General features: G+C 39.5%; 2 protein-coding genes across 5 annotated transcripts in view; both read left to right on the forward strand.

Annotated features, from left to right (window-relative positions):
* Positions 1-13,607, forward strand: part of RABGAP1L (RAB GTPase activating protein 1 like) — a 592,969-nt gene that overhangs the window by 208,155 nt on the left and 371,207 nt on the right. The gene's annotated exons all lie outside the window — the stretch shown is intronic.
* On the forward strand, positions 4,345-11,586 carry GPR52 (G protein-coupled receptor 52). The gene has a single exon (XM_040984301.1). The coding sequence runs from the start codon at positions 8,558-8,560 to the stop codon at positions 9,641-9,643; it is 1,086 nt and encodes a 361-aa protein (XP_040840235.1). The 5' UTR covers positions 4,345-8,557; the 3' UTR covers positions 9,644-11,586.

The following is a 13,607-nucleotide window of genomic DNA, read 5'->3' on the forward strand; positions in this document are numbered from 1 at the left end:
CCCGTGTTGGAGTGCTGATTTGAGTTTTGCATGCTTCAGTCAGGATCCTGTTCTCTGCTGGTAAGTCTGGCAAGGCAGCAGAGGATAGTCCCAGCTCGGAACCCTGCCACCTGCGTTGGAGAACTGGCTGGAGTTCCTAGCTCTTAACTTGGCCTGTCCCAGCCCCTGCCATTATGACAATTTTGGGGAATGAGCCAGTAGTCAAAGTATTCTCTCTCTCTCTCTCTCTCTCTCTCTCTCTCTCTCTCTCCTTCCTCCTCCCTCCCTCTCTCATTTTTGAGAAGCAGAGTAACAGAGGCAAGCAGTGACACACAGCTCTCATTTGTTGATTTGGTCCCTGAACACCTCCAGCGGCTGGGCTAGGCTGGGCTGGGCCAGTGCTGAAGGAGGGACCTAAGGATGCTCTCCGGATATGCCACATGGGTGACGGCATCCCAATTGCTTGTGTCATCACTGCTGCCTCCAGGTCGGAATTGGTGGGAACCTGGGGCTGGGATTCGGAGCTGTGTATTGTGGGAACCTGGGGCTGGGATTCGGAGCTGAGTATTGTTGGAACCTTGGCCTGGGATCAGGAGCTGTGTATTGTGGGAACCTGGGCCTGGGATCAGGAGCTGTGTATTGTGGGAACCTGGGCCTGGGATCAGGAGCTGTGTATTGTGGGAACCTGGGACTGGGATCAGGGACTGTATATCGTGGGAACCTGGGCCTGGGATCAGGAACTGTGTATTGTGGGAACCTGGAGGTGGGATCAAGAGCTGTATTGTGGGAACCTGGGACTGGGATTCGGAGCTGTGTAAGGTGGGAACCTGGAGCTTGGATGGGGAGCTGTGTATTGTGGGAACCTGGGACTGGGATCCTGGGATTGGGAGCTTATTGAGGGAACCTGGGACTGGGCTCCTGGGATCAGGAGCTTTGTATCGAAGCCAGGTATTTCAGTGTGGGACAGCATCTTGACCTGGAGGCCAAACATCTGCCCCACTGGATACTTTTTGAAGTATCTTTGTAATTTTTTCTTGTTGTGCTTTTGCTTTGCTTTTTCCTGATGGTTGTGGTGCTGAGCACTTTTTCATTTTCTTAATAGACATTTGTATGTCTTTCTTTGTGGGAGGAATGAAGAGCAGGATTTTATTTTTAGTGTGATTTATTACATTTTTCTTTTACAGTTGTAAGAAATCTTTGTCTGTTTTGCATCATGAGGATACTCTTCTTGGTGTAGAATGTCTTCTTTTAAAAGCCGTTTGTTTGGAGCTTTACTTTTTTGTGTTTACTTTTATGATCCATCTCAACTAAATTGTTGTGTATGGTAGGAGGAAGTAGTAAGCACTTTTTTCCCAGGTAGACATTTGAAGGTTTTTGGGATCATTTACTAAAAATATTGTCTTTTCCTTCTGACTTGTTCCCGAGTTTTTATTAAAATCCAACTAGCTAGGTATGAATGCATTTATGTTTTGGTTCTTCTGTTTCCACTAATCTGTGCCAACCTGGACTCACTGTGGCTCTACAAAACTTCTTTAAATCAGGCTGTGCTAGTCTTCCAACTTTGTTTTTCTTTTCTTTTGAAAGACTGTTTCGGTAATTCTCAGTCTTCATGTTTACATACCGAATCCTGAGTCAGCAGCTTGTTCTCCAGAAACCTGCCTGGATTCCAAAATATGGTATACACTCCATTTTCTTAGAACTTTAAAATTTTTCTCAATAACATTTTGTCATTTTCAGTATAGAGATTTCGATGCATCTTTAATTAAATTTATCCTTATTTTCTTTTTAAAAAGTTATTATAAATAATTTACTATTTAAAAATCTATGTTCTATTGATTATTTCATGTATGTAGCAGAGCAATGAATTTTTTTTAGTTGACCAGAAAAAAATTCTGATCAGTTTGAATGAGTACTTGGATATATACCTGTATGTTTTATGTATAAAACCATAGATTACTTTTCATATATGGCTTTCATTTGTTGTCATATGCAGGCTGTGACTCGCTATAAAATGCACGTGAAGGTTGCAGGAATGGGCGTCTTTGTCTTATATTCAGTCTTAAGGAGAAAGCATTTCTTCTTTCACCATGAAATATTACTTTAGTGTAGGTTTTCTCATGTAGTATCTTCACCATCTAAAGATTTTCTTCTTATAAACTATTGTGAAGAGCTAATGGTTTATGCTTTCTATCCTTGAATCAACAAATCAGTAGAATATGATATGCATCATTTCAAGGGTTTGTTTCTTAATAACCAAGTGTTTTAAGTAATACATTTGACAGCACATTGAAACTATGTTAGTATTTCACTTGCCATCCTTAAAATAAGCAATTAAATAATCACCATTATTTTATAACTTTTCCAAGCATTAATATTCATATTGAAGTGGAGTTCACTATAATTGACTGTTATTGTTTGTACTTAAAACGGACTGGAAGTTGATCTTCCTTTCTAGACACACACAATTTGATCATATATTTCTAGCTTATCTCAGGAAGCTTATACATCAGCCAGGGGATGTAGCTCACCTTGGGTGGTAGAGTGGAGACGGCTGAAAGTTCGTAGATGAGAGAAGGTTAGTCAAGGAACTAGGTTTTGAATACATAGAGCTTTTGGTAGCTTTCAAAAATAATTTGAAGGATACCAGCTTTAGTGCTCATTTTACTTCTTTTGTGGCATTGTGCATGGTTTATTTTTATTTTTATTGGGAAGGCAAATTTATGGAGAGAAGGAGAGACAGAAAAAACATCTTCCATCTGCTGGTTTACTCCCAAGTTGCTACAGTGGCCACCATTGAACCAATCTGAATTCAGGAGCCAGGAGCCTCTTCTTGGTCTCTCACGTGGATGGAGGATCCCAAGGCTTTGGGTCATCCTCTACTGCTTTCTTGGGCATAAGCAAGGAGCTGGATGGAAGTGGAACAGCCAGGACACTAACTGGGCCTCATATGGAATCCCAGCTCTTGGAGGTAGAAGATTAACCAATTGAGCCATAAGGCCAGGCTCAATAATTTTCAGAAAGTCCATGAAAACTGGATTTTTAGAAGAACTGCAGGGATTTAAAAAAGTATTACTTGAAAATAAACTTTTTAAAGTTTCGTTTTCCTAAAATGTTTTTGAAATCCTCTTGTATACTGCTTATAAAATTATTTTAAAAAATCGTTGCCAACTAATTTATCTTACTTTTCATTTTTATTTATTCTTGTAAATAGTTAATTCATTTGCTTGGATGTCCTGGTCGCAAAGGTTGGGGAGGGAGAGAGGGAAGGATGGATAGGAATGGATCTCCCCACCTGCTGATTCAGCCCTGACTGGGCCAGGATCTCCCGTGTGGCTGGCGGAGGCCAAAACACTTGGGCCATCTTCCACTGTTTTCCCAGGTGCCATTTTCAGGGAGCCGTACCCCAGAGGAGTGGGCAGAACTGTGACTGGCGTCCATGTGGGATGCTGGCATTTTAGATAATAGCTTAACCCAAGGGTGCCACGGTGTTGTAATTTATCCTATCTTTCTATGGATGCTTATTGTCTCTCTTGGTTTGCTGTTGATCTATTGAGTATTTGAACTCACTAGACTTTTAATAATGAAGGAATTTACACATATAAAAGAATATGTTAAACTCATCTAAGTTATAAATTAAAAAATTAGATTGCTTTGATTTATTACCTAATAAAGTTACCTAGTTTTAGCTGTTAAAGTAATTGTGAGGAATTCCAAATAATTACTCCTAGATATTTCTTGATTAGGATTCATTAGTTGAAAGGAGAGATAGTCAATGATGATTTAAAAATGGATGGCAGTAACAAAATATCTGATGGCTCCTAAAATGAAGAGAATTGGGAGTATTTATTAGAAAAGCAAAACCTGCTTTATGTAATGAGCCAAGTAAACATGCGATATTAATATCTTGTTTGTTGTTAGAGACTTACTTTATGGATTAGTTCCTGTTAGAAGCAACCCAGGAAAAAAGATAGAATATAAGAAACTGTCTACGGCCATTCCACCCTGAATGCGCCCGACCTCGTCTGATCCTGGAAGCTAAGCAGGCTCGGGCCTGGTTAGTACTTGGATGGGAGAATGTAAGAAACTAGCATAGTCAGTTTCCGAAAAGAAGAAAGGCTTGTTGGCATACCTTTGAAAGCATGCGTAGTGGATTAATTACAGTATTTTTAGATTCATATCCTTACTAGTTATTACTTTAGGAAACAAGCATAGTCAACTAGTCCAGTATTTGGATTTTCATTTTAATGAGATTTGTTTTGCCAGTTCACTAATTTAAAAATATTATGCTTCAGAGCTGTTTTAAAAATACATAAAGGTGCAGGTGCAACAGGTTAAGCCAATGCTTGAGATGCAAGCCCAGTTGTTTGTAATCCGGCCTCCTGCTAATGCATCCTGGCACCAGATGATGGCTTAAGGACAGGGTCCCTGGCAGCCTGGGGGAGACCTGGAGTTCCTGCTCCTGCTCTCTTGCTGGCCTCAATCTGGCTGCTGCTGGTACCGGAGAAGGAACCAAACCAGAAGACAGGAAGATCTCTCTCTCGCTCTGTCTTTTTTTCTGTCTTTCAAATAATTAAAAGAATAAGAACCACAAAATTTGTAAAGACTATGCTTTTAAAATGATTTGTTTACCTTACAGCAGCTGAGGGTGCTTTAGTAACAATGCTTAGTTGTTTGATGGTTTTGTGGTAAAGTGTATTATTTACTGCTTCTTTAAATGGAATGTGTTGAACTTATTTTCATTTATGTATATTTATGAAGTGTAAAATGTTAGATGCAATCTTACTTGATTTAAATGCTTTTAGGAATCTCTAAAAGTCAAAATGTGAGACCAGTATCGTGGTGCAGTGGGTTACACTTCTGATGCCGACATCCCATACCTGGGCAGCAGTTTGAATCCCAGCTACTCCTACTGGAGTGCCTGGGAAGGCAGCAGCGGTTGGCTGAGAGCTGATCCGGCTTCCTCCTGGCCAGCCTGGGAAGGCAGCAGTGGTTGGCCAAGTGCTGATCCGGCTTCCTCCTGGCCAGCCTGGAAAGGCAGCAGCAGTTGGGCGAGTGCCGTAGTGACTGGCACCACGTGGGAGTCTGGCATGGAGTTGTGGACTCCTGGCTTTGGACAGACTCAGACCTGGTTGGTTGGCCACTTGGGATGGGTGGGAAGATCTCTTTCTCTTTTGCTCTCTCACACTTCGTAAATAGTTGAAATGCTTCTGGCAAGATGTGACTTCTAGGTTATTTTGCATTAATTACAACTATTTCTTTTACTACCACTTGGCATTCTCTTTAACATTTGTTACCCTAACTTGTATTATAAGGTATTTGTTACCCTAACTTGTATTATAAGGTATTTCTGATAATGAGAAGTGTATTTGCTGGTCTACACTTTATTTTGAGCCTCCAAATATTTTAGCAATAACCTATTTTTCCTGGACAGAAGTTCAAAATAGAGTAAGCATTGCGCTTTCTGCTTTTTAGAAATCGTTTTTGTCTGATCTTACATAATTCTGAGACTCTTCCTCACTGGAGACCAGCAGGTGCAAGTGGCGGGTGGGGCTTCTCAGTTCAATGTTAGGAAGGGTGATTCTGACCTGTGTTAATGTGTAATTTCATACTTGGTCATGGTAGGCATTTACCGTCTCTCGCACCCACTTCATTTTGAAAAACATAAGGAGGGTCACCTACTTCATCTGAAGGGAACTTTTCATAGAGACACATGCATGAACACTCAACTCACAGTGCACGGCAGATAGAATGTTAAATGGTAGTCACCTTCAGGTTTCCTCTTAATTTTTCCTGATGTAAGTCAGAATTAATTTTAAATTAGTCCTTAAGCTACTTTTAAGAAAAGCAGTTTTTCTGTCAGAAATATGTACAAAATACTGAATAGTGTTCTCCTGTAAGCTGGATTGTTTGAGCTTTTTCCAACTTGGATGTGCGCAGCTCAGCTGCCCCAGCACTAGTTTCTTTGACCTTTTTTTCTTGTATTAGACAAAAAGTGGACTAAACCACTGTGTGTTGATTCTCTACCTTTGCTCTTCTCAGATCCTGTTAAAGCTTAAATATTCCTCTAGGTAGGTCTGAGTACAGGGGTGTTGATTCCAGAGTTCAGCATTTTTTGTAAAGGTGTGGCAGGAATCGGAAGGTTAGTAAAATGAATTTTATTTTGTTTCAATCAAAATATAACTACATGTTAGAGAGCAAGAATAATAGTCCTATCACTTGAGTTTCTGTAGACTGGGCTGATTTTAATAATTAATAAGTTTTTTCCTGCCAGTGAGCATTGGGTTACTGCTGACTTTTAGTGTCACAGTACCTGAGGGTGGTTTCTTACAGGGTTTAAAGGTGCATGCCAGGATTTTGTCTGTCCGTCCGTAGGAAATGATCCTTACAAATGAAGGGAGGGGAGAACGTCTGGAAGTTTGTAGATGCCGTTAATAGATCCCAAGGATTGGTCAGTTCCATTGTCGTCTTTGTCAGTCTTGATCGGAGCTCACAGAGTAAGTCTGCAAGCCTGCATGTGCCTGGCAACTGTTACCTAGTGACAGATTCAGCTGCAGTAGCCATTGGCTGTGCTGTTGATTGGGGCAGTGGGACCGAGTCACCTTTCTCGTGCTGAGTTCTGCATCAGCTTGGGATGAGGAGGAGGAGCAGGGCTGGGGCTCAGGTGGAGGCAGTGCAACTGAGAGATTGTCAAGAACAGATGACAGCATCCTGGGAGCTGCGTCCCAGTGAATCGCCTTCTCATCCAGCAGTCCAGCCTAGCAGCTGATGAGGGTGTGTAGGTGAGAAGCGTTACCTTATTCCTGTATCCGGAGAACTGTTTCATGATGAGTGATATTAGGATCTGCAGGAGGAATGTCCTGTGGCTATTTTAAAAGGAAGACTTCCCTGAATGACTTGGTGGTGCACCAGGAAAGAACTTTGAGAGGAATGCTTGCTGTGAAGCTGCTGCGTTGTTCCTGAAGACAATGCTTTTTATTTCTAGTGCATGCTGTTTCTTCAAAAGGTACGACAACAAAGATTGACAAGCTACTCTCTGAAATGCCTGTACTTTCCAAAAGACTTTGGCAAGTATTAGCCTGGGATCAGCATGACCTTGGAAGCCTTTTGGATGGATTTTATCCTGTCAGCCTTTCAGGATTTCAAACTTTAGGGCATAAACTCATCTTGATCCATCAGAGGTATTTTAATACAAGACTGTATGACAGCCTCCTACCTTATGGCCCCTGTATCAATTGAGCATTTGCTCAAAATAGAATACAGAAATAGGAGAGACGCTTTCTTAGCATATGGCTGCTTTGTAACTGCAAATACAGTAAATAAGGTAATTTTCCACTTTGAGAAGATTGAGCTGAAGAAATCATTTAATGGTAATCACCTAATGCAGCATGAAAAGGTACAGCAAAATAGAACATGAAGCTTTGTAGGAATATATGTCATAAGTAATGACAGATAAAATAGTCTCACAGTACAGGAAAGTTTATATGACTATCTAAATTTCAGAAATGTTTACATTTATGTGAGATGCAGGTATGCTTGCAAAGGTGAAAAACAACTGAACTATGTATTGTATTATCATGCCTCACCCCAAGGAAGGTGGCATATCAATTAGTGAAAGTTATTCTTAGTTATAAATTTATGTGCTGAAATTAGTGGTAAAAACTATTTTCATTTTGAAAGGGAAGATGTATAAGTTCTATTTGTGATACGAGCATCAGTAACTATCCTGGACTAAAACTGTATTTATCTAAATGCATAAAAAGCATGAAGAATTAAAACTGTGGAAGTTTATAAGTTGTCATGTGTCAATCTGTTAATCATCGTATATTTTCTGCCCCATTGAGAATATCGCTTTTTTTTTCTCATGGAAGTTATGAGGTAATTCAGGGTTTGTGAAACCTGTTCTGCTGCTTTGTGCTGATAGAAAGGTGAATCTTTGAAATTAGCTAATAATTTTTCATAGAAACAGAGAAAATGGACTCTAAGGATGATCGACAAACATCAAACCCTACACTGAACCCAAAGATCATTTTTGCCACAATGAACTTTTATTGCTTCCAATCAAATCTGAGCTCTCCATTATTTAAATTCTAAAATATGAGTGCATTTGCCATCGTAAGTGAAGCAGGAAGACATTTTAACACTTTCTTTTCTCATTCCATCGAGTTGATCTAAGAAGGCACCCCTTTCAGGAGAATAAACAACCCCCAGAAGCTTTGGCGATTGTTGACGTGTCTGCTTGTCTTCTTTTGCAGATTGGGGTAGTAGGAAGTGCGTTTTCTCTAGAAGTCCTTGTATCTGCACAGAGTTGTCTGAGAGCCCTGGAGGAAGCTAATCGGTGACCTCTTTTCACCTCCTTTCTAGCTAACATCCCTCCTCTCCCCTCAGAGCTGAGGTGTGTCACTGCTGAACTGAGTCTGAGGACGAGACTTGCACGCTCTCTGGGACACTCAGCCTTCACAGAAGCTCTGAGGCTGTCTGCCGACGGGTTCTGACACAGCTCGGGTGCAGAGCGTGACAGATGCTAGGCAGGGCACTTGCTTGTCCTAGCCCAGGCTGCAGGTTCTTGTGATTTCAAGCCATGAATGAGTCCAAGTGGATGGAATGGAGGACCCTGAACCTGAGCACTGGCCTCGTGAACGTGTCCAAGCATCACTCGTGCCCACTTGGATTTGGTTACTACGGCGCGGTGGATGTCTGCATCTTTGAGACCATTGTTATTGTCTTGCTGACATTTCTGATCATTGCTGGAAATCTAACAGTCATCTTTGTCTTTCATTGTGCTCCACTCTTACATCATTATACTACCAGCTATTTCATACAGACAATGGCCTATGCTGATCTTTTCGTTGGAGTGAGCTGCTTGGTTCCTACTCTCTCCCTTCTGCACTACTCCACAGGTGTCCACGAGTCACTGACTTGCCAGGTTTTTGGATATATCATTTCAGTCTTGAAAAGTGTTTCTATGGCATGTCTTGCTTGCATCAGTGTGGATCGCTATCTTGCAATAACCAAGCCTCTTTCCTACAATCAACTGGTCACCCCTTGTCGCCTGAGAGTTTGCATCGTTTTGATCTGGATCTACTCCTGCCTAATTTTCTTACCTTCCTTTTTTGGCTGGGGGAAACCTGGTTTCCATGGTGACATTTTTGAGTGGTGTGCCACATCTTGGCTTACTAGTGCCTATTTTACTGGCTTTATTGTTTGTTTACTCTACGCTCCTGCTGCCTGTGTTGTCTGCTTCACCTACTTCCACATATTCAGAATTTGCCGGCAGCACACCAAAGAGATAAACGACCGAAGAGCTCGATTCCCTAGCCACGAGGTCGATGCTTCCAGAGAAACCGGACACAGCCCTGACCGTCGTTATGCCATGGTTTTATTTAGGATAACCAGTGTGTTTTACATGCTGTGGCTCCCCTATATCATTTACTTTCTTCTAGAAAGCTCCCGAGTCTTAGACAACCCAACATTGTCCTTCCTGACAACCTGGCTTGCTATAAGTAACAGCTTTTGTAACTGTGTGATCTATAGCCTCTCTAACAGCGTTTTCCGCCTTGGCCTCCGAAGACTGTCCGAGACAATGTGCACGCCTTGTCTCTGTGTCAAAGACCGGGAAGTGCAAGACCCCAAGCCCAGGAAACGGGCTAACTCCTGCTCCATTTGAAGAGAACCAATCAGTAAATCCAGTGCAGTGTGTAGCGTGACCATGGTCTTGGGTTGTGTTCTTGATTCCTCTGGAAATTTGCCACCTGAGAAATATTTACTTGAATAGTTGACTATGAAATGAAGGATGGAACTAAGGTTTCTTTTTGTCCCCTTTCATGAAAAAAAAAAACTGAAAAAAAAAGACTGTATAGACGACAATCTAATGAGGATTATAGTGTGTGAGTGTAAATGTACAGTATTAAGAAAAATTAAGCACTGAGGTTGAAAAACGTGTCTCAGTTCTTATAACAGGATGCAAGCCAGCCCCCGGTGTCCCTGTCTGCTGCGTCCTTGTCCTCTGTGTACTCGCATTTGGTGCCTCCATTTCTCCGTGTTTGTGGAAGTTACTACTTAGGTGTATTGCTCCTAATAGAAAAAAAAATGCTGCACATTATATATGTGGAGAAGTATAATCTTTGTGCCCAAGTGTACTGTTAAGCACATTAGTCGATAATCCTTAAGTGGTCTTTTCAAGAACGTTCACTAAAGTGTTGTATTTTGTTATTTACCACAGGAGCTTTTAGCTCATATTTTTATAGTCTTTGCAGCAAAAATTTCATGCTACAAAGAGAAGCAGTACTTTTGTTTCTTCTAGGTAAAATAGTATTTGCTTCTCTCCCTATCCCCATGTTTCTAACAAACTGCAATTTTCTCTCTCTCCATGTTTCTTGATCTGTATCCTTTTGGTATGTTACTCCTGAATTGTCTTAGCTAATGAAGGAAGCTACTGCATAAAGCAACCATAATGGGAAATAATTTATCTGCTCCAACAAAATAATCTAGCAGTAGGCTGTTAAATATTTTAATGGCTTTGGAAATGTTTTCATATGGTTCATTTTAATGAATATACCTAAAGTGGTGGGGTTTTTGGTTCTGTTTGTTTTGTTCTGTTTTGTTTTGCTGAAGTGAAGCTAAGTTTTTGTCTAGGAAAACCCGGAAGTGTTTCTGTTACAGAGTTTGGATAATAACCCAGCAGTCAGTTGTCATTATTAAGGCTTCCTGGGATGTCCTTTAGAGCAAACAAAGCAGAAAGTAAAATATTAACCTTCTTGTGTTAGGTCTGCATTATCTTCCTGTTGTGTCACCTAGTCCTTTGTGTAATAAGAATTTGCAGATATTATATTTTTTACAACAAGGAAATATAAACTATATTACGTGATTTGTGCGTAATGTTTTCTTAGCATAATATCTGGATCAATGTTGCTTAAGTTGTCAACCTTGGGAAAAGTATATCAAAAACTTATTTTAAGAGAAAAATACTTTTGTGTGAATATTATTTAGATATTTATATTAGACAAAGCTATATTCTTAGTGCTCCTGAGATTAATAATATGCCTAGTTATCAGGTACAGGTAAGAACTGTCAGTATTTTCATTTGTAATGACAGGTTTTCAGGTGCAGAGAGTAAGTTATCTTTTAGTGTGCTGTATGGGATTGTGTAATGCTTTGTCAAAGGTTTGGGTGAGGCAGAAGTCAGTTGGGGAATTAGTTGTGCAGCAAGTATAAACAGTAAAACATGTATATCTTTTTTATTTTTATCCTATGTTTCCTGTCTGAAGATATTTTAAAATTTATATTGAACTACTATTTTTCTTCTCAGCGTTTTTGATTTCTTTGTTGTATGAAGTGCATTTAATAAAATGTGCCTATGACTTCAAATTAGAAGCCAGCTGTGTTTGCACATTGGTGACTGGATTCCAGGGACCCTTGTGTGGAAATGCTGTTGTTCTGAAGCCCTGGACGTGTAAGAACAATGTCAGTGAAGAGTAAACCAGTATTCTATATACCAACTTCAGGCTTTGCCTTCTGCTCAAACACTTGTTTAGAACAAGACTTGACTTGTTTGTGAATTAAAATCTAATTGTCTTAGACTTGCTTAGCTTTGTTTTATATTGATTCTTGTTCCTTGTTTTCCTGTACCAGATTAGTTGAGGTGTTTCTTTTCAATTGATCTGTTCAAGGAAACAGAGACCTGCTAACTTTAAGATCTAAATAAAAGCTTCAATATTGTATGTATTACTTGGGAATCATATTTGGCCTTAGAGTATCTTAAAAATCAGCAGATAAATGTAGAAATTCTATACAAAAATGATAAGGCTGCACTTATGTGTTTCTTCTGCCTTTTGCTCCGGATAACTGTAACACCTTACACACGGGCTCCATGTTAAATTTTACCTGTGTGACAACATTCACTCTTCCCTTCAGCCCTTTGAAATGGTGCTGTTACTGTTCTTAGTTGGGAGATGAGAAAAGACAAGTGATTGATCCAGGGTCACTCAGCCACTCAGTGTTACAGCTTCCAGCACACCCCGATGTCCTGGAACCTAAGTGTATAATGTTCCCCAGGGCACTTGACTATTTGCTTTTTAAAAACCCTTTAAAACTTTGCACCTTCTTTTTGTACATTTTGCCTATAGCATTTCTGTAAGTTTTATTATTTTTTCTTTGTCTTAACTCATTTGCTTGGTTTATTTCCTTGTGGTACTTTTTCTGATCTTATAACATATTTTTATTGCAACAGCAATCTGAGAAACAAACTTATAAGTTTGAGCTGTAATCAAGCTGAAGTTCTGGGGCTTGACATCTGCTTAATATATTTTTATTCACTGTTTGTCAAAATTTCCTGAAAAAGCTTCAAATCTCTATGAATTTCTGTTTGAAAAAAAAATTTATGAAGGGAAAGAATATAAAAGAAAAGCTTTACAGTGGAATGAAAGTCATCAGTTACAGGTCTTCATTTACTGTAATGTTTCAAGTGTAAATGTAAGGGAAACCACTTCTTTTGACATTATAATACATGTTCATATCCAATTATAAAACTTGCAAAATATTTCTTTTCTTTGCTAAGTATCTAAGTTGTTTGTAAATGGTCCCACACTCCACTGGTATGTTCTGTCATCTAAGGATTCTATTATTTATGTAGTTTTTCTGAAGTTGTGCAGTATTGAAAGGATTAATAATCTTTTAGTGTATGATACCTGAATTGAAAACTTGGCCCTCAAAAGCACTTTAGCTTAGGTGAGGCAGTGAATGTTTCAAAAACTAGTTTTTGTCATTGACCTCATAGCTCCTTGTTTAAATGGACTGGAGGCCCAATCAGACCTTGTGGTCTGAGTGCTCACCGTGATTCCGGCACAGACAAAATGTTGTTGACAAGATGGGAGCTGCTGTGTTGTTGCCTTTGTGAGTTTTATATATATATATATATAAACATACACACACATATATACACAAATACATGTATAATTACACATATGTACATATCATATATGTACATATATACATGTATATATGTGTGGGTGTATATATATATATATACACACACACACACACACGTTATGATCACAACTTAAAGATGACTAATAGAAAGTTAACCCAAATGAAGCTCTTGATTTTTTAGAGTATTCTAAGATAAAGTTTTCTATATTTAACAGATTGAGGTTTAACTCAGATGTTTTGAAATACACGAAAAGTTTTATTTTCTGAAGTTTTCTATGTTTGACAGATGGAGGTTAAACTGAAATATTTTGAAACACAGCGAAGCTTCACTTTCTAGAAGGTAAATTTGTATGAATCATTTTGAGAAAATCGCTGCAGAGTAAGATCTGGCCAGCAGATGTTGAGCCGAGCCAGTTAGAGGTTATTGTGAGATGAACCTGTCTGCCTACTTGGCTGTGCTGAATGTGCTTGGCCGTCTTGCTTTCTCATTACGGTGGGAGAGGTGGGAGAGGCTTACCTATGCACGCCTTAACAGTTATTTTGTTGTAATCTTCTTCAGTTATCAGAATGAAATTTAAGATATTTTGTCACATCTTACATATGCATGATACCTGGAAGAAACAATAATTAATTGATTTGCTGAAAGATAACATGAATTGTATGAGTCTAAAATGAAGTCATTGCTGTCAAGGACTTCTCTCTGT

This window comes from Ochotona curzoniae, unplaced genomic scaffold (assembly GCF_017591425.1).
Source record: "Ochotona curzoniae isolate NIBS_2020 unplaced genomic scaffold, NIBS_Ocur_1.0 contig_4105, whole genome shotgun sequence".
In the NCBI taxonomy this organism is placed as follows: domain Eukaryota; kingdom Metazoa; phylum Chordata; class Mammalia; order Lagomorpha; family Ochotonidae; genus Ochotona; species Ochotona curzoniae.